The sequence below is a fragment of the Aplysia californica genome, unplaced genomic scaffold (genome assembly GCF_000002075.1).
Source record: "Aplysia californica isolate F4 #8 unplaced genomic scaffold, AplCal3.0 scaffold00081, whole genome shotgun sequence".
NCBI lineage: Eukaryota > Metazoa > Mollusca > Gastropoda > Aplysiida > Aplysiidae > Aplysia > Aplysia californica.
In genome coordinates this window covers 1,589,307-1,611,601 of record NW_004797351.1, presented here as the reverse complement: position 1 = coordinate 1,611,601, position 22,295 = coordinate 1,589,307, and the positions used below count along the sequence as shown (strand labels likewise).

The following is a 22,295-nucleotide window of genomic DNA, read 5'->3' as shown; positions in this document are numbered from 1 at the left end:
AGTTGGGTGTGAAAACGCTGTCCATCACTCTCTTTGTTCGGCGTGAGGGGCAGTCTCGTCTCACCAACGGTTGTATAGGCTTGTCTTATTATGCAAGCTGTGCAGGTTGTACAGTAGTAAAAAGTTCCCTTCGTCAAGCTTTACCTGTCAGACGTGTTTCGCGGATCGGAGCGTGCGTTTAGAGGGTGTGACCGTGCGTTTATACGTCTAAATTATATATATAGTAAAAAAAAAACACGTCATATTACGGAAGTGTGTATTTGAGCGGAGCGTACTTTTAGGCAGAGACTACTGTAGGCCCCTACTTGTAAGATTGTAAGAATGTAAGAGAGAAAAATGGGTACTAAGATATATCAGTGAAGACTGCTGGTACAACAATATACTAATACTACTTAGCACACTCATTTAATAAAAAGAAACAACAATTTGTTCCAAGTAAATAGGTTGGTTTTTATTAACTTTTTTTGTAGTGTTTTTTAAAACCGGTTTTGAGAAGTGAGTAGTTTGACAAGAAAACTGAAGTTTCTTCACCCAGTACATAGTATGAGGATATATGTGAAAAGATGGGCAATAAGATCAAAAGGAAGTTTAAAAAAACCAACATACATTAATAGTATAGTAAAAACATTCAAAACTGGTGAGAACCATAAGAAAGTAAAAAAATAGACATTCTAAAAAGTTTAAATATATATATAAAATGAAGATACATTTTTTTATAGAATAGCAAAGTATTTATCTATATATATATATATAGATTACAATCTGTAAAACTAGATTGAAGACATGAAATCAAAAGAAGTATCCATATCAACTGCTAAAAGACAGTATCTGTGTCATACAGTATCTGATGTCCATGCCCTGCACTAGAGTCACTGAGGCGAATAAATTGGAAAATCATTTTATAATATCAGAAACATTAACATTTATATAATAAAACATTTCGAAATATCTCAGTCATGATTAACAAAAATACAGTTCATTTGTTTAAAAAGTCTAAAACTCACAAACATTTTGAAGCACAATTTCTTGCTGAATTTAATCAAAATAGACTGCACTTAATGCACAGTATTTGCTGCATGAGTATCTTACTTACAGGAGAACTAAGACAAGATGTCACAGACTTCTTCATTTTCGTAAACAAATTACAAAGGCAGTGCAAAATGTGGGTCAACTCATGCATGTGGAGAAAGAGAGCTGAAATTAAACCTTTCTTTTTTCTTGTTCACATTCCTTGCCATCAATGGGTGTCCATTTGGTCAACAACTTTCTCTGACACATTTTCCTCACTTGTTGAAAAAAACCCAAACAGTCAACAGCAAAAATCTTGTGAACTATTTTATCAGCACCATAGCCAAGCTTACCATAGAAGAAATAAGGAGCAAGCCTGGCAGTTTTTGGCCTGTTGGATTCTCGCCCAGCACATTTACCTGGCTGGTTTCAGTCAGGGTGAACAAGAACTAATTAAATTTGACAGAATGCTACTGAGTATACAGATGGTAGAGACCTGGTTATTGGAATGATAAATTAACATTTTTTGCAAACATCAGCCTCTCTGCACCTCACTGGAACAGGACCTAGATTCACTACAATTACAGAATCCTTCACAAAACTTTATTAGTCTTTGCTCACCTCCTGAGGTTTTGGTCGGTATGTTACCTCTGGCCATCCAATCATGCGATGAAGTGGGTGGCAGATCTTATTTATCTAATTTTCCTGTTACTTTTGTCTATACGGTTGCGGGTTTGGGGGTTCGAGCTGCAGCTCGTGACTTTACAAGAATTTTCCTCACTTCACCCAATGTCAGAATAGGTACCCGGCCATAGAAAGTGCATTATGTTTGTGTTATAGCACCAATAAATGGCAGCTTGCACTGCATGCTTCCCATGAAGTTGAGATTGTTTCAGAATGCTATCAAGTCTGCTAGGGTAATGATATAGATTGTAAAGTTCCTAGAGCTTGCTGTTGAGTGGGAATTTGTGGCATACAAACGCTCTATTATCATTAAACTGCAAAATGACAAGCCAAACAGATATCTTTCTCTTTATTTCGACAAAACCCACTCCGTGAAATAATTTTGGCTAGTTGAGCTTCCTGTTTCAAGCTGTCAAATCACTTGCTGAAATGACTGTAGAACTTAAATCTAATGCATCAGATATCCATGAAACTATTTGACTTGTTAGTTGTAGTTGTTGTCATTATTTCTGTTTTACACAATATCTTGTTTTCAGTCAGAGTCAAAGCGCACTTAATTCTCTTTCCAGTGGAACCCAGATTTAACAGGAAAAAAATTCAAACTCTGAAACTGAAATATCATTAAAAAAACAACAACAGTACTCACTTTTTTGTCCCAAAATCCAGTTCAAATTTGCAGCATTGACAGCATAACAACAGCAAAAACATGCCCATCAATTATTTTTTTTAAAAAAATGATCACAGACGGAGGGGATCAATTACAATCAATTTGCCTGGCTCTTTATGTTTATATCTTATGGGCATTAGAAACCCTTTCTAACAATGTATTACAATAAACATATTTGGTCAAAAAGCAATGTAATAAATGGGTAACATGTTAATAAAGGTACTAGTAAGTACTACTTGTAAAACGAACACATTTTCTTATCAAAATACTTTTAGACAAATTTCAATAAAACAACCGTACAAAGATTGAAATGTTAATGCAAATGTTTTATCAATTCAAGAAATAACAAATTTACATGTAGTCAATTGAACAGTTACAAAATTGGAACTGACAAATCGTATTTAATGATCTGAAAAGGCTATCAAAATGTTTCATCTTACATTATATCGAATGGATTCACATAACATAGAAACACTTTTCTCAGTGCTCAAACATAATGTAGGCTACAGAGCCCATCTTAGCGGCTGGTAACAATCAGTTTGTATTTCTTGGGTTTGTTGACCAAGCCGTCTTGGTTACACTTGAGGTCCGGACAACTGTCCTTACTCAGACTGAAGTTGAGTTTCTGCACCAGGCCAGCTAAGACGTAGAGGATCTGAAGTCTGGCCAGCGACTCGCCCAGGCACACTCGGTGACCCATTGAGAATGGGACCCAACCTTGTCCCTTGGCCACTAGTTTTGTGCCAGATTCATCCAGGAACCTCTCCGGCTTGAAAGTGAGTGGGTCCTCCCAGAGATTTGGATCATGCAAGATTTCGATTTGATTGGGAAACACTGTTGTCTTTGCGGGGATCTCGTAGTCACCTAGAAAATGATGAGACAGGATAACTAATTGAAAAAGCGTTTTTTAAAAATTCCAGAACCCACAAAGACATACTTTAGGGCTCTTTAAATAGGTACAAGATTTTTTTTTGGGGGGGGGTAAGTGTTTTACGGTGCTCGCAACTGCATAAGGTCATATGAGCGCACGGGACACATTGCACTTTTTCAATTGGTAGGAAATTTTGAATTTTGCCCGGGTGGTAGCCAAAACCTACTCTTATCGATGTTAGACCACCAAAGGGTCTTTAACATTCGCAACTTGCACATGGGCCCTCCGAGATTTTTCGCCCTTATCCGAGAAGGTTAAGTGTAGATCTTTCCTACCAGAAGATCAGGGGTGAGGCTGAAAGACAGCAGTAAGAAGGAGCCAAGGAGTAGCAGTAGAAAGGCTGCAGAAAGAGTCAGGAGCCCAGAGGAGGGGGCAAAGGAGGTGATGGGGTGGGGGCAGAAAGAGGAGATGAAAGCAGACGACAGAACATTGCTAGAAAATAGGAAAGTTCGGTCGCTACCTGGATTCGAACCCAGGACCTTTGAATGAGAGGCCAACACCTTAACCTCTAGGCCACGAGAGCCCCCGTACCAGAAACTAAATTTTCAAAGTAGATGTATGCCAAATTTATCTGTTCCATGAAAGGCGTATATTGCCTGAGAATTTTGGTACCAAAGTGAATGGTAGCTGTTTAAATATCAACATTTGCTAAAGTCGCTAACAGGCTGCAACCCCATGTTTGACAGATAATAAAAGAGTACCAAGGGAACCAAACATCTCCACATTAACATAGTACAACCACTATAACATAGATGGAACCTAATATTTTTTCAAGACTGTGAGATCAGTACAAATCAGTATTTTTTTTGCCTCAAACACAATGATTTATCGCTATTTCGACAAAAACACAAAGTGTTGTCCCGGCCGGCGTCGCACTGCCCCTTGTGGCGAGCAAGCTGGCTCTATACTATACTGTCCTCAGAGAAATTAGCGCGCGCAACCCACAAGTTGCGCATGCAACTTTTGGCCTCAGCGCAACTTTTGTGCAACTTTTGCCATTTTCGTGAATTCGCAAATTTTAGGCAGTTTTTTTGCAAAAGTTGGAAAAATAATAATTTAATTTCGGTAAAAATAACCGAAATTGTCTTCCACAACTTAAAATAATGACACGACGGGGGACAATTCGTACCTGAAATTAGATATATCCACTTCTTTGCACTACAGGGCGCACCTGAAAAAACGCTTTTGTTTTTTAGGCAACGAGTTGGGTGCGATCGATTTGTGCCACGACAGCACTTTGCGCCATCAGTCTGTCTAGCAAACCGACCCTTCCTGACTGACCTCCCCAATAGTCCTGTTTGAACTGAATCATCTTTTCTACTTCTTCTAGATCTAGATATCTATAGAGTAAACTCAATCGTTAACACGATCGTCTGATTACTTAGCTTGCTTGGTTCTGTAGCACCAGGTAGATAGAACTAGTATAAAAATTTGAGAAAGACTTTAAATCTTAGGCTAGGAGGGTAGATCTAGACATGATTCGATTCATCCAGAATAACCCTAAAGGGGATGTTCAAATATAATCTTACGCCTGGAAAAAGCCTTGTCCCCGTCGTTTTATGCAAGAAAAATTCTAAAATTATGCAAACTGAGCCAAAAAATGTGAAATTATGCGATTCTGTTAATTTTAACAAAGAATGATAAAGGAAAATAATCAGAAATTATGCAAAAAATGATCAAATTTTGCTAAATTATGCGGGTTGCATAAAACCCCGGGGACAGCTATTAGGGGTGGGGGTGAGTTTGACTCCTGTAAAAGAAAAGTGTAAGAAAAGGGGGGTTCTGAACCAACGTAATACTACTTTTGTAAGGTGAAAAAATAACAAGGAAACTAATTTATGACAACATAATTTTTTTAAACAAACATGACATAAAAAGGAGTAAACTCTGCTATTCACTTTTCCGGAAAAGTTACGCTAATACATGAACCATATTTATTATGTCACATGTGTGTATGCATGTTTTTCATGAATACTATTATGTAAAAGTAAAGCGCATAGACCAATGATTGTAACACAGATTTGCGCAATATAAATGTGATATTATTATAAGCAAATACATATTAGTATTATGGGATTGGGGGGGGGGGGACAAAAATCCCCAAAAAGGTGTGCGATTATATTTGAACAGCCCCAAAACCACGCTGGTCACACCTGCCAAATGTCAGCGGGAGTTTAAGTTTAAGAACCTGACACATGTACACTATGCACCCTCCATGCAGTTGGGTTTTTTTGGGGGGAGGGGGTACGGTAGACATTCACTTTTAACTTTTGATTTTGATCCAGCTAAGCTCACGTTGGTTACTTTGATTGCAATGAGCATACCAACAATGTATTCCAATAATTCCATGGCATTTTAGCTATTGCAACTTATGTTGATTTTTCTTGCAACTTTTGGCAACTTTTGCTATTTTCAAATACAACTTTCTCTGAGGACAGACTATAGAGTACTGAATGCTCCCTGTGTGGGGGGTCACATGCTTTCCGAGTATCGCTGAAGGATTGATGGAAAATAATTCCAAGCCGATCACTTTATCCTAATAGAAAATGAGCTGTTCTTTCTATTGGTATCTTTTTTGAGCCGGTATTTTACATATTTTGTGTAAAAAAATGATCTTTGAAAACTTTGACGATATTTTTAAAGGCTTTCTATTTAAACACCAAAGGCCAAAAATATACTACGTGAAAGCCCTTTCAAAGCTCTACAGTTCTTCACCAATAAAGAGATGGTATTTCATCATCAATCTTTCCGCAAAGCATTTGAATGCATGCATGTCAATTTTTGAACCGGCTGACCATGCGTTCCGACCACGACAGGCTTCGCTTTCCACTGCGATTCTCCAGCTCTTTATTTTCGGATATATATATACAACTTACACCATTGTAACTAGGAAAGGCTGAACTTTTGCAAGGTGTACAGCATTTGGTGTTTTATAGCGAAAGAGCAAAGAAACAGCGATCTGAATGACCCGATTTCACCGAAACTACTAAGGCTGCGAGGCCGTGACAGGGAAGTCGTCATTCAGTTATTTTGGGCATCGTCCGTACGGAACTTTGTTTCATTGTTGAACTGATATGATATAGTTTTGTTGCATTTATTGCTTTGTCGCATGCTAAATCTAGTCTAAAAAAATTTTCAGTTATTTTTACTAAAGTCCAGTGGCATCCCTGGGCCGTGATTACGCTACTTAGTTTAAAGAAACATAATTTCTTTGTTCCTACAGATTTCTGTCTTATTTATCTGCAACTTACAAAGGTAGGCGACAACATACATACTTTGAAATAATGCAGTTTGTGTTTCTGATTTGCATATGGTGGTTTGAAATGTGCCTCAACACTGCCTTTGGTCTGCTGGTTGGACATATGTGGCTGATCCATCCTTAAAGGGTTAAGTTGCATTACATGAGAATGGTAGAACAGGTCAATCTGTATGATGTATGACTAGATAGGCAACTGGCACAAATCTTTTGCGGATAATACAAAAGAACACCTGGACATAAAAAAACCCATCTTTTTTTCATTTAAAGCCTCGCCTATACACAGCTGCCAACTCCTTGAAGACCAAAAATAGGAGAATTTCTCAGAATCTTTCCTTAACAAAATGGAGAGTAAAGTGAGAGAAAAAAGGTCACTCACGCTAGTAAACTCACGAAACAACAAGTCTGTGACATTCATAAATTTAAATACTTGTAGAAGCAAATCAGGTTAAAAAATTAATGACACATAATATGTCAAAGCAATGTGTATTTCCATGTTCCTCATTGCATATGGTCTAATTGGGTTAATGGCAGCTATAGATTAAAAAAAAATCAGGTTTATACAAAACGAACAGGTATTTTGAAAGGTAAGAAACCCCCGCCAAGTTTTTACTTTAGACAGATCCTATCTTTGGGGAGCTACCTAGCATGTATGGGACTGATCCTGCCAAAAGTTATTATATATATATATATATATATATATATATATATATATATATATATATATATATATATATATATATATATATATATATATATATATATATATACACACATATATTTAATATTGAAACCTGAAGTTAAACTGATCCACGATTGAAAAAAACAGCGAATGTTTTTCTCCTTGTCCTAGTATTATTGCAACACTTTTCAAGACCCTCAGTGGGCAATATCATGACGCACTTTTTTCCTTTTAGCATTTTCACAGACAATTCTCACTTTCTTGAGGCTGGAGCAGTAAGCTGCTTTAACAGGTAGGCTACTTTGTGAGAGAACACCGAATACATAGAAAAAAAAAATCCCAAACAACAAATCTACGCACTGACCTGGTTGGAGTCAACAAGACTCAGTTCAGTCTCTCACAAAATGTTCGCCTTTCACACCGCTGCACATGTTTTAAAATAGGGTATGGGTAAAATACATGATATATGTGTATTTACTGCTAGACCCCCCACCGTGCAGAATTTAAGAGGACAGTTTTAGGATACCAATTTGGCTTATGATAACCGACCGTTTGGTGGAGGAAATTACTAAAACATAAATTGTTGAAAGTGCCAATCACAGTAAAGCATAGGCCTAGCCTACCTTTTGAAATTGCCCAATCAGATGCAGAGACCTAGATCTAGATCTGATTCTGAATTACTAGGCCCTCGGAAAGACAACCCTCCTTTGACTATCTTCTGGTTTGTCCCTAACCGCCCTAAAACCTGGTAGCTTTGAGAGGTAACTTGGTGGCTTTGTGTTAGCAGGTTATGGCATTATATATTACGTAGGCCCTAATACCCCCTCACCAAAGAGAATTTTAGCCCTCATTGTCCGTGGTGACCCCAAAATAGACCAGACATTTATATAATATAACATAGAAAAACCCCCTGTGTTTGCCATTTTTGAGTCATAAATTTTTAACCCTATCCCCTGTGACACATTTCATGTCTTATAGCCTATCTAGTGACCGGGTGTTTACACCCGTACACTGTGATAGATAAATATTCGCACTGTGTCACATTCAAGATACTTTAGTTTGTGAGCGCACATGCCGTGAGGTCATCGTGACCACAGGGTCAGAGTCCGGGCAACATGCTGCCGGTCCACCACTACGTTACGTTAAGAATGATTTTTTTGTTTTTTGCCTATGTTATTTAGAATACCACCCAATAACAATAATCAGTATCTTATTATAATATAGTGAAAATAAATAAAAGCAAAAAGATGTGGTTTCTTAGGAGACATTGAGGATTAAATAATGGAAGGAAATGAAATGAGGCAATAGTGAGAGAAGCCATACAGTAATGTGAAGTATTAGGAAGAGACAAATTTTAATGCAGTTTCTACAACATAAACGCCTTGATCATTGCTCTCACTGAAAAAAAAAATAGAAGGCAAAAGAGGCAGGCGTAGATGGTCAGTAGACCAAGAACAACTTACAGAACTTGAATTGTGGGTGACGGTGAAAGCATAAGATATAATATATGTAATGAGTGTGTTTTTTTAGAGCACCCATACAGAGAAAAGAATAGTGAACCATGATGGACGATGTCTGTGTCAGGTCTAGTTCTTCATGAAGATGATCTTATAGTGTGCTTTCAATATATGGCTCACAGGCTGTTCTATTTGGCGAGTGCTAAGGGAGGGCAGGAAATTTATTTGGTTCTGAAAACAAAATGAATATGGTAAAGAGTGATCAAGTACAGAGAGGGAAGCGGAAGAGCGGGTGTGGGCTCAGATCAAAGAGTTTCTATTAAGATCCTTGAGTATTTGACACCATGACGCAATAACCACGTCCGTTGCGGCTTCTCCTCCACTCAAGGTCAAAGTCAAAGGGTATGGTGCATCATGAGACAATGAATACTGGGTAATACAGTAACATTTCAGCATAACATATTGGGTTGAAAAAGTATTCTCGACAGTAACTTAATAATTAGTGTAATATTTCCTTTCAATAGTTTGGAGTTCCAGTAAGAATTGTTACCATCTAAACGTTATTTACCTAAAACATACCTGTGTAAAACGTTCTTTTCGGTAATACCGTTCACTTTTCAAGGGGTTTTAGTAGTGATCTACAGTTTGTGTATAACAGACATTGTACATTGTGAGAATTAAGAACATGGCAAACGGTCATAGTTTTACTAGGAATACAAAACTTAATCAGCGCAGTGAGAATGCAAGTTGATAAGATTGTTGCAGAGTTACATGTTACGATTACAAGCATATTACTAGTATAGCCGTCAGTGGACGCTTGCAACCCCCCCCTCCCTCTCTCTCTCTCTCTATCTCTCTCTCTCTCACACACACACACACACACACGCACGTGTGCTCACGGTGAGACACCCGCGCTGTGATGATTGACGTGAATAAATAAATCTCTCGGCAACCTTTCCTGTCGCCACGATTTTTACCACAGTGGCCGACTAAAATTATAATGTATTATTATGAGCATGAGCTGGGGAAAAACTTTGTTGTTTTGTGGTCCCGACGGTAAAGTTGATCTTCGGATGAGTTGATCTTTTTTCATTCCCCCGATGACATCAACTCATCCGTAGTCGGCTGTATTGGTCCAAAGTATGCCTGAGACACATTTCTTTACAACAGTTCTCCCCAGCCAAGTACTTATCATGTTATTGTCACGTCTAAAAACTCATGCATCATCAGGTTATTTTCCCCTCAAAAACAAAAATGGGTCACGATGTATTTTACTACATCAACATGTAGGCCTACATGTGTACACATAAAGGTCTGGTCTATTTTGGGTTACGACGTACTAGTTGCTAGTAAATATCGACCTTCTGGGAAGGGTAAGAACCATTGGCTTAGGGAGCCTTCTTCGTGAAAGAAGATTAAAAAAAACCCACACAGGTTTGGATTAGTATACCACAACACTATGTCCATGTGACCCACTTTCTCAAGGCGTGCGAAGTCCATTGGTGCTGGTACCCAAAGCAGAAGCACAACTGACGATTTCCATTAGACCTACTTTGCCGTTGGTTACCAATTGAGAATAGCCCAGAAATCTAGGCCTTCAGCCAGAATAAGATCTATACGTGTATCTCACTCTTAAGGATCCTTTTACATACAGTTCATTCATCGACAAACTGACAGTTTAACCGATGGACACTAGATCTGGGTCATCGTTAAACTGACAGTTTGTCGATGAGAGAAGTTCCATTTTAGACGTACAGTTTTTAAAAATCGTTTCGATATCCTACAGTTTGTCGATCAATGAACTGTATGTGTAAATGGGGCCTAAAACCGACCCGGGCTGCAAGCCCACGGTATACCATATCTTTGCACGTATGGTATACCGTGTATTTATTGTCAGCTCCCCTCTGTGCGGTCTTTATACGTATACTGTGTATTTACTGCCAGCTCCCACTCTGTGCGGTATTTAGGTGTATACCGTGTATTTACAGTCAGCCTTTAAAATAATAAAAGTTAACAAATGAACATGATTCAACCTTTACTATTAATTTATGAAGAAAATTACTATAAAGAGCTATAAAACCAGTCAACCCCTTATAAATTACTGTTGTATAACCTACGAAGATGGTACAATGCACAGTGGCTTTGTGCTGTGACAAATTGAGCACATTTAAGTCCTAGTTTTATAAATAGAAACATGTTTGTGAGAAGTGCCACCCACTCTCCCACGACTTCTACCCACCAATGGTTGTGTCCTGCAGGGTCTCATGAGGCACTCCAAGGGGGGCCACTGGGAACAGTCTCATCGCTTCCAGCATGACGGCCTCCGTGTAGACCAGCTTAGCTCTGTGCTCCTTGCCTGGTATCTTGTCCCCTGCAACAAAATGAGCCCAATTCTTTAACTGTTAGGGAAAAGACATGCACATTGGCCAATTATAGTTATTTAGTGCAATGAAACACTAAAAGAGACAGATGGAAACAACAGAGGGAAAAAGTAGGACTCACTAGCAGGGCCCTGTAACCACTCCCTCGAGCTCAGTGAAACATAGTACTTGTTTAAGAAAGAAAAAAACTTTGTTGATCCCGGTAGAGAGATTTATTTACAATGACATTCATAACATTAATAACAAGCAACGGTATCACAATATCACAAATGGGAACAGAAACAGTAACATTCCACTACTAGTTGCTGTTGTGAAGTGCCCTGTTTTTGAGCTAGAGATACAGTAGTCTCCGCCTAAATGCACGCTGCTCCGGAGGGCTCTTTAGGGTGTGTTTACACGGAGCGTACGTTTACATGAACCTTAGCAAAGGGAGGAAGCGAAGCAGTCATCTCATTGCCTTGATATTCTAGTGACCTCCCTTGGGGGTGGGGGGGGGTCACTGGCCGATAATGTTAAGACACGTGACTGTTTCAAGAAGGATTCCCCCAATGTGCGGTTAAGAATACAACTTAAAACTAAAAGGTGTGGAAAGGGAGGGGGGGGGGGGGCGGTTGCAGACTCAACGTAATGTATGATATTATTCACCATAGACTGTCGGGAACAGATAGCCTCAGAGGAAACTGTTGGTGATAGTCATAGAGACGACAGCCAAGCCATGTGGCTTTCCAAGCGACCATCCCAGACCGCAAATTCACAAACGACTTCAGAATCATAGATTTCTACATTCAGAGAAACATTTCTCTTGTGATTCATTGAACAAGTACGCTTCAAGTTCTTCAAGTGCAACTGATTAGGCTTACTTGACTAATCTTTAATCTTTGAGAGGCCTATCTTATGTTTTACAGCATTCACGCGGGTTACGCATCATAGGCCAAGGTCTAACTAAAACATTACATGCAGTCACCCAAACAGTAGTCAGAAACCTTCTCTCAAAGATGCATTTCCAGTGACCAATCAAAAAACATTTCAGTACCCCAACCCCCCAACATTTCACCAACCAACCCTAGATCTATGTGTCTGTGGAAAGTTGGATGTGAAAACTCTGTCCATCACTCTCTTTTGTTCGGTGTGAGGGGCAGTCTAGGCTTGTCTTATGCAGGCTGTGCAGGTTGTAGTGAAAATTTTCCCCTGTCAAGCTTTACCTGTCGGTGTGTAACCACCTAACGCAGACTGGAGCGTGCGTTTAGAGGGAGTGACTGTGCATTTGTACGTCTAAATTATATAGTTTAAAAAACCATCATGACAAAAGCGTGCATTTGAGCGGAGCGTGCTTTTATATGGTTTGCGTTTAGGCGGAGACTACTGTATTGAATCATTCTCAAAGACACATTCCTCTAACCATACACCTAAACACCATGTCACAAAAATGCATGAGTTTCATATTCCTAATCACAAAGCAGAAAGAGTGATGGGTTTTCCAGATCGACCTCAAGGGACAGTTGTTTAACTTTAACTTAGTTTCAAGTAAAAAGAATATTGTTACTGCCATCAAGAGATCACGCGAAAAAGTAAGAATGACAGAAAAAACTGAGAAGAAAGTAAGACCAGTGGCGCCCTCTGACACTATCATTATAGGTGGTAATAAGTAGAACATGCCGCGCTAAGAGGTAAAACCATGTTGAGAAGGACAAATGATAGAAGGTATGATAATGGCGCAGTGCTTACCAATAACTCTGTCAACTTCCTCCTGGACCTTCTCCTTAATGTCTGGACGTGTAGAAATGACCAGGAATATCCAACCCAACTGTATTCTTGTAGTGTCCACTCCACCTGAACACACACACAATGGTCACATTTCACATTAAGCACATGATCATTCTAACAATGGCGTTGTTATTTACTTGGGTCTGTAGCAGTATGCCAGTAGTATACACAATAATTTTTTACCCAACATATGCTTGATATGCACTACAAGTATGACCTCAAACTGGCAATATAAAGTCTTTCAATAGGAACTGTCATGAGCTAAAAAAAACTTAAGGGGTTGATTATCTTGAAGTAGGGGGGAGAGGGGAGAGAAGAAGTTTTTATAGTAGAAGTTTTACAGCGCTCGCAACTGCATAAGGTCATATGAGCGCCAAGGGGTGAATGTCAACAGAGTAGTCCTTACAGGGAATCAGACTTACTCTGCTCACCTCTCTATCTTCAGCTGCACAGTCTGCTTCGACTATCAAGGCGCCCCGGAAATAGCGGGTCACAAGTGTGTGACAAACATACAAAAGAAGTAGAGGAAATGACGATAGTAAAGATTAGGAAAGAAAAAGCAGCAGTTTCCTGTTGTAGTTCAGGCACAGTTATGAGCATGACTTTGTTAGATCAGCCCATTTACAATTCTACTGTGCACTAGAACGAGAAATGTCCCCCCTTTGGAAATGGCCTAAAGACACTTCAGTCAGTGGCACCGCCCCGGGGGGTAGGAGAGAAGAAGAGATAGAACCGGTATAACAGTTAACATAAAACACTTCCTAAATAATGTCAGATAATAGCCTACTTCATACACAATCAACCAGTCTCAAAACATTCATACATTTAAAACAAAATCTATTCAGTAGGGGGCCCCACATAATTCGACTCGATTTTGAACAATAACTTGCATCTAAAGACACCCTTTACTTAAGATACAAATTCTCCCCAGCAGGTATTGTCAGACTACTTTCTATATTTTGACTTTGATTACTTCAGCAAGAGTTGACAAAATTCTTCCATCTGTGATGGTGTTAGACAAGATAGATAAGATTATATATGTGTCACAATGTGGTGGAATCAGGCACTCGTCAATTTTTAGTCATGTACAGCTATTGGTATCATCTGAAAGCTTATTCACTTGCCTTTCTTTCGATTTACAAAATACTCATCTATCTGGAATAGAAGTAGAAATATTTGCAATTGAAGGAGGAGGGGTTGCCAAGTTTAATAGGTAAAATTAGAAAGAAGTCGGTTGCAAAATTTTGATAACTTCAATAGTTTGAGAGTCTTTGAAAACTGAAAAAAATCACATCTTTTGTGCTTTTAATCATTATTTTTCAGTAATCACATGGAAATGTGTTTTTAAATCGACATAAAAGGTGTTAAGCCAAAAAACAAAAAATTTAGACAAAAATTGCCAAACTGACAGGAAACTGCCTATTTCTTCGATTTCACTATTTTGGCTAAGGCTCGATTTCACAACGCTGCCTCACATATTACTTAATTAATCCTCCATGAAAAACAATTAACAATGTGCTTTCACAAGCTTTTGTGACACAAGAATGTACACATAGTATCATCTCCCTTTCTTTTCTCTCTTTCACTCTTTCTCTCTCTGTGCATTGCTTCCCTCTTTCTCTCTCACTCATCCATTCACTTCCTCCCTCACAACTAACATTATAAAATGGTAACTGTATGGACAAACATAATGAGCAATGAAATATGAGAGAAAACAACGCTTCTTCGGACAAAAATTAGAACCAGAGATAGAAAGTGAGTTTCGTAAGTAATATAATATAAAGGACAAAGTGAACATGATTTCTGCAAGATCAATTTGTAATTCATGTTTACTGTTTTACAGCCTCATCGACAAATTTTCCTTACTTCATGATGGGGTTTTCTTCCATCTCTATCAGCCCCAATTCGAGATAATGGGATACAACATCCCAGCAGAAAGATAGAGATACTCCATAAAAATAAAATAGACATCCCATACTAAAATCGATCTCAATTCTTTAGCAACAACAGGACATCACAAATGCCACACAAAACAGTCCTGCCGTTTACTTCAAAGTTCAACAACATCTTACTCTACTGAACTACTAAAAGCATCAATTTGGAAGATGATGAACTTAGAAGAGTTCAATTTTAGAACCAGGGATAAATCTCAAAAAGAAAACATACTCTAAAAATGTTTTCTTCCAATTCAAAATCAAATTCATTCCCCCTCAGTGTGGAAGATGAAAAGCCTGATATTATATCGTTATACTTTCAGAGACTGGTTGATTATGCGATGTGGGGGTAGCAAAATACAGAATTAACTGCTACTAGATATGATCTGAGAGAAGGTCGCAATCATTGTTTTGCTCACCTCCGAACACATCTCCAAGAGTTTGGGACGCATGTGTGTCTGTGAACAAGGCGGACACTGGCGACTTGGTGTCTGCTTCCACTTCCTGCTTGGCTAGGATGATGTTATCGGTCAAGTTTGTCACATTCTCTGGACCAAAAAAAAGTTCATTTGTTTAAACCACCATTAAGAAAATTTAGTATCCAACTTTCCAGGAATCTGAGAATGTCTCAGAATGTTATTGGGTCTGTCTGAGAAACAATGAACGCTAAAACAAATCTTTTACTTCCCTATATTAATTATCATCAAAAGCAAAAAGACATCTTAAGGTATTTACATCTATGGAGTACTCCTTTTTCTAGCTAGTAGAGGTCACCTAGAATCATAATCATCTCAATTTAAATTTGTCATTGTCAGAGTAAAAAGACACAAACAGATTCACTAAAGCCTTTAATAAAGGTAAATTAGAGCAAGGAAAAGCAAGACAGACAGACTGAAAGAACACAGGGGCAAAAAAAAGGAAGAACCCACCCTCCTCCCACGTGCTGCCTCATACTGATTTGCAAATTGTATTTACACCTCTTTCAAGCCTTAAGTTTTCTTTTTTTTTTTGAGCTTACTGAGCATTAGCTAGTACATAATAATAATAATAATAATGAAGATCATTTCTATAGCGCCCACTCCCTTGTAAACACAGCTCTAGGCACTTTACATAAATGCATGTACGAACAATATTCATGCACGCGACACACACACACACAAATACACAGACTCATACACACACAAACACACACACATATACGCATACACACACACAAACACACGCATACACACTCAGGAACACATAACACGCACACATGTGCACACACATGTATGCCAAACACACACACACACACACACACACACACACACACACACACACACACACACACACACACACACACATCTACTTGCTTATCATACGCACACGCTTACACATCGTCACGAAATGAGCATAAAATTTATACACTGCAATTCACAAAATACATAAAGGGATACATAGTCATTTACATAACATTGTATGGAACATAAATCTACTGACATAAAAAGGATGTCATTAAATGTGTCTTTAAAGATTTTTAAAATTTAGACTCAGATGTTGTATGTCTCAAGGGTTGGGGAAGAGAGTTCCAAACTGACGGAGCAAGGTGGGAGAACGATCTTTCAGCTAATTTTTTACCCCCTTTTCTAGGAACTCTTAAAAGATACTGATCGCCTGATCTTATTGATCTAGATGGAACATAAATCTGGATGAGATCTCTAAGATATGAGGGAGCTTTGTTATTGACACATTTATGACATAATATTGCAATTTTATATGACATTCTAGCTGACACGGGAAGCCAATGCAACGTTCTTAACATGGGAGTAATGTGGTCCCTCTTCTTTTTCTTTAGTACAAGCCTAGCAGCATGATTTTGAAAACGTTGTAACTTGTGACGAGATGTATTTGGTAAGTTAGCTAGTAAAGCACTGCAATAATCGATGCGTGAAAACAAGAAAGATGAAACGAGCGTTTTCAACGAGTGTTCATTCAAAAACATAGACATATGACCAATTCTACGCAATTCACAAAATAAAATGGTACATAAATAATTGATATGATGTTCCATTGACAATTTTGAATCAAAATACACTCCCAGATTTTTTACTTTATTAGTAAAATACAGTTTTTCATTTGCAGTACAAATATGATCAATGTCTACGGGGATATGGCTTTTCTTTGGGTTACATAACAGAATTTCAGTTTTATTTTCATTAAGCTGGAGCTTATTATCAACCATCCACTTTTTGATGTCATCAATGCACAGACCCATCGTAGTAAGCAAGGTTTCAACATCTGATGGTGGAACAGATTTATATAACTGTGTATCGTCAGCGTACATGTGATATTCATATTGTGCTTTCTAATCACAGCTCCATCAGACAAATGAGTCAGCTGTTTTGTCTTACAACAAAGAGAAATGGGTTAGGGGAGGGATGGTTAACAGTCTTCGCTTCTACTCTGGGCTCCTGACTCTTTCTGTGGCCGTTCTACTGCTTCTCCTTGGCTCCTTCTTACAGCTGTCTTTCAGCCACACCCCTGGTTTTATGGTACGTAAGATCTACATCTAGCCTTCTCAAACAAGGGCTACAAATTTCGGAGGTCCTGTGAGCAAATTGCCCACAAGAAAGATCCCTTGGTGGTCCAAAATCGATAAGATTAGGCTTCGGCCACCACTCGGATAAAATTCAAAATTACCTATCAACTGAAAATGTTTGGTATGTCCAGTGCGCTCATATGACCTTACGCAGTTGTGAGCGCCGTAAAACACTGACCAAAATCTAAAAAAATATGTACCTGTACAGTATAGCCATCATTGAAGGATTTGATTTAATTTGCAAGTGAGTCGGTCTCAGTTCGCGAAATTGGCAAAAATTACATTTTAAAACAGCAAAACGTTTTGTGTTTACAGTACAGCAAAACTTAAAATGATTGAACGATGTGCATAGGTTTGAATGTAGCAGATTCACCCACTTTATGAAAACTGGTACATAATCCCCCCCCAAAAAAACCAACAACAACAACAACAACAACAAAAAACAAACAAATACAAAACAAGACAACACAAAACAGAATAAATGTTATTCTGAACCATTTCTGTTGACGTTAATTTCAGTTACTTATTTGCCATCCCCCCCTCCCCCCCCCCCCCTCTCTCTCTCTCTCTCTGTCTCTCTCTCTCCCGAAAAAACTAGAAGCAGGTAAGTGCTTTATGCTTGTCAATACACATATAAATCCAATATTTTGAAAATGCATAATAAGCCAAACATTTTTATGAAGGATGACTCAAATAGACATGACACTGGATCGGTGTGTCATTATGTCAAGGGGCTCTCGAGGTTGCCCTTACAGCAGTCATAATATCATAATAGATTATACATCAACCTCAACCTCCTTATCATATATCTTTAAGTTAGGAGATCCAAACTTGATCTTGCTGAAGAGGCTTGAGGACTGGACAAGAACACAATTCAAAAGTTGTTGACAGTATTAAAGAGAAGGGTCTAGGACTTGTAAATTCTTAATATAATATAAACTTATAAAGCGCTAATTTTTAATTTTTTAATTTGTAAGCATCTTTACTCTTATGTCTGCATGTTGGTGCAATTGGGCCTTGAATACTGAATTTATTTAGCGTACAATTTACTATAATTGCAGTTAAATAAAAACAAAAACGAACAGTCTTCACTTTCTCTGTGATTAAATACTAAGAAAACATTTTGAAGGGACATTCTTTAGCCAAAAATCTTGTTTGTTTAGTAGAGGTTTTACGGCGCTCGAAACTGCATAAGGTCATATGAGCGCCAGAAGATTAGAGGAGTTACAAGAGAGTAACAAACATAAAAAAGAAGAAGGGGAGATAAAGACGATGGATGTTTGATAGGAAAGAAGAAGCAAACCACACCAGAGCACTTGCCAATTATCCACGCCTTAAATCTTTACTCGCAAAATCACAATTGAAAACAGCCAATAATTAAGTCATTCAGAGACAAGGACTAGATTTTTTCACAAGACAGGCCTCTGTCCTTATGCCATCGTCGAGTATTCTCACTTTAAGGTGTTTGTCTTCAGAGGAATATAACTCTATTTCCATCCAAACTAACGAGACCTATGTGTTATGTAGTGTGGGAAAGGTCAAGGAGACACTCCTCTTCTTGATTAACCTTTGAGCCTGTATAAGTCTTTGATTGATTTTGTGAAATTTTGTGTAATTATGCTTCTGTTATCAAAATACTGTTCCTCTGTTGCTTAAAACATAAGACTCCCAAGAGATTATTTAGATGGTGAAATGATGGAATTATCCTTGATTATGGCCTTGAAGAGGATTGTTGTCACAAGTATGTATGATGCGAAGAGATGACAGTGAATGGGAAAGTGAGAAAGACTAGATCTACAGATTTCCAACTGGTAATGTAAGTGGCGTGCACCTTGTGATCTCCCGTTTACTGGAGTAAGTGGCATTTACATATCTACCTGGCCAATGTAAGCACCGAGTTGGATTTTCATGGCAAGTTAATTAATCTAAAAAATAAGCTAAAAATTTACAAGGTTAGATCTTCATTTTAGGAAAAATAGCCAAAAAAACCCCAACAAAAACAATCATGACCAAAAAAATTGCATATTAATTCCATAGACTTTGTTTTGTGATTATTTTCATGAGTCGACAAAATTACCAGCAACAATTAAATTGCTAGCATGGGAAAACAGTTCAGTAGTGCTCAAAGCTGCAAGAGTTGAGTCTTAGCAGATGGAGAAAAGAAGTTGTCTTACCTGGGTCAAACTTCTCCTTTTGCTCCTGCAAGCGACTATAAATAAATTGATTAAATTTCCCAAAGAGTTCCATAGTTCTCGTAAACTTCTTGGTTGGGTACAATCGCAATGGGGGAAAGAAGTCTTCCAGGAATCCATTCCCAAAGAGGTCATTCGCCTCATCAAACAAATTTATAAGACCAACAAACTCTGGATCATCCAATTCCATTCTGGAGAAGTTTATGCAAAAAAGAATAATTTAGTAAAAGTGACAATTAAAAAAAGAATCAATCAATCAATATGAGCCAACAACTCGTATTCTTTTTAAAATCAAATCTAAAAACTAACATGTTGAGACCACGCTAAAAAATGTTTACTTAAGCAACCACAGCTGTCTTATTATCACTTTGACTTGATTATTTTTCTGCAGTAAAAAAATTTTTTGCATGGGCATCCCATCTCATTGGTGCCTTAGTGTTTACACGTTTGCTGTAGGTTGTGCAGTTGCAGTACTGGGTAAAGGAAAGATTACCATTATATCTAAAATCTGAAATGTTAGGACAAAAACACACTTCGCATAAAAACACTCTCTCACCATTTGTTAATAAATGCATATGAGCCATTGCCAAAACGTCACCCAACTGAGGGGTAGGCTTTTTAGAACCCCAAAAACATTGTTTTACTGCTAAATCTACTTGTTTTTCTTGTGTAGAGCACTAACGAATATCTCAAGAGATAACATGCAATAGCATTAATAGGTATCTTTCTATTTGTTTTTTTAATCTACTAAATCTTCATGAATTATAGGGGTGTTCTTTCTTTCCAAAAACGTAATTCTGTGCAAAGCCCAATGGAAGCCAAATAAATAAAAAAAGAACTGGACTTGTGTGCTTAATTTTGTATCCCCCTGTAAATAGGAATGTATGGCTTCTCTCACGCATGTTTTTCTTTCCATTTCGTCCTGATACACTGCCCATGGGCCTATAGTAAAAAATCGCGTTTTGGTTGTATTGTATGTCGCGCAAAACTGTTGTTAATAAAACAACATCATCCTTGGGCTAGGGAGTGAAGGGGGGACTTGTTCTTAACTTATATAGACACTGGAGCTACTTTCAATTATGTGAACAGGCAAAACATAAGTATTAATTGCCTAAGTCTACAAAAAAAGTAGTCCCTTTAAAGGTAGATCTATGTCGTCGTCACTTTTTGCTGACCACAACGCAATCATTTTGTTTCGTTGTCTTCTCAATTTTGTGCTTTAAAATGCTCTGAAAGGAAACTGCTCCAACTGCTATATTCAAAACCAGAAGACTCTTTTTCTTTTGAATCTTCACAATGAGTGCACATCCTGTTGACTGTTGTCACACCAACTTTGCAGCATGAGATACAACCATCACGTTAAAGTAAGTTCGATACGACCGTCACGTTTGACATGGTATATTTTGCAAATTAAGAATATAAATGGAATCATAGTCGTCTTAAGACAATTTACTCAATCTGTTTTAACAATACCGTCACTGCGAACACAGAAAGGGCACAGTGCTTTCCATAGAAGTGGAAATCATGACAAAGAGGTGACCAAGTGATGACAAAGTGGAAATGTCACCCCCGATGCAACCACAACAATGATGCTTCCTCTACCTCTTTATTACTGTTTCTTTGTTTGTTCAACCCCTCAGTCGGTTAATTGTATCATTAGGATTGAATTCAAAATGTTTGTATTGTAGACAGTTTACAGTTAAGTTGTTTTTGTAAAGAAAACAAAGTCTTCGTTGTGGTTGTAACGTTGTCGGCAGTGTATGACAATTCACTCGTCATTGCGATAAAACCATAGCACCCACAAGAAAAAAACATCCTTTTGATAAAATTTTGTTCATTCAAACAGTTTTATTAGATCTACAAGGTTTCATTTTGTAAAGGCTGAAAGATAAAATACTGTCTCATACTGAAAGTGCGGTTCTGTTGCAACTGTATCCGTTGCAGCGATGGAGACAATAATATAATTTAGAAAATTATATAAATCCTATGGTAAGTGGAACTTAGATTCATTAGATCTAGGTTTATTGCTGCCTGTAGTAGTTATGCTAGATCTATGTAGGTCAATTAAATTAAATACCGTACTTGTGCGACTTGTTCACTTTCAAATATTTACTCACAATACTACGATACTATTGTCATATATTTTTTTCTGTATATTTGCAGGAGACGTAAACTTTTACATGCAATAAAACCCTGCAGAAACTTCATGGGATTTGTATGATTTGTCCTCTTTCAAAACAAGATGGATTTGAAATCGTTTAAAATTCACGGTAACAGTAATTCTGTGTTAAATGGCTTTTGTGTCAAACAGTCTGCTGTAATTCTTTTTCCTCAGTGATGAAGTGGAAACTAAACAAACACACTTTTTTTGGTTTGAAATGCAACCAGTAATGAAAATAGTTCAGTTGTGTAAAATTTTGAACATTTTGATAATATGGGTATGCAGAGTTAAAATTTTATAAGTGTCGTAGTCTATTTTTCTCGTACGACAGTCTTACATCCCAATGTAGGCTATGCTAAGGAGTTTTACGGTGGCATTCTCTGTCACAGAGTTGAGATGACATTTCACCATTGAACTGTCAATTTACACAGGATTTGTACTTAAATGAGCAGATTTTTCATGAATCTAGTGTGACTATGAGATGGGCAGAGTCCTTTTTCTTTTGGATCTAATCCGAAAGTTATCTGATCCTTTGTTTCAGAAGAGAATGGCATTGACATTACACCTAGATCTACTTTCTAATCATGAAAACGGCAAGTG

At 37.9% G+C, this 22,295-nt stretch overlaps 1 protein-coding gene across 2 annotated transcripts in view; it reads right to left on the bottom strand.

Moving 5' to 3' along the window:
* Nucleotides 1-425: 425 nt before the first annotated feature.
* The window catches only part of LOC101860083 (cytochrome P450 1A1), a 32,421-nt gene continuing 10,551 nt past the window's right edge, over nucleotides 426-22,295 (bottom strand). For both annotated transcript variants that reach the window (XM_013080336.2, XM_005094420.3), the window contains exons 7-11: nucleotides 19,517-19,725; nucleotides 15,184-15,312; nucleotides 12,792-12,896; nucleotides 10,925-11,056; nucleotides 426-3,223 (exon numbers count right to left, since the gene is read on the bottom strand). In XM_013080336.2, coding sequence (XP_012935790.1) covers nucleotides 2,877-3,223; nucleotides 10,925-11,056; nucleotides 12,792-12,896; nucleotides 15,184-15,312; nucleotides 19,517-19,725 — 922 coding nt within the window. In that variant the 3' untranslated portion in view covers nucleotides 426-2,876. The remainder of the gene's footprint in view (nucleotides 3,224-10,924; nucleotides 11,057-12,791; nucleotides 12,897-15,183; nucleotides 15,313-19,516; nucleotides 19,726-22,295) is intronic.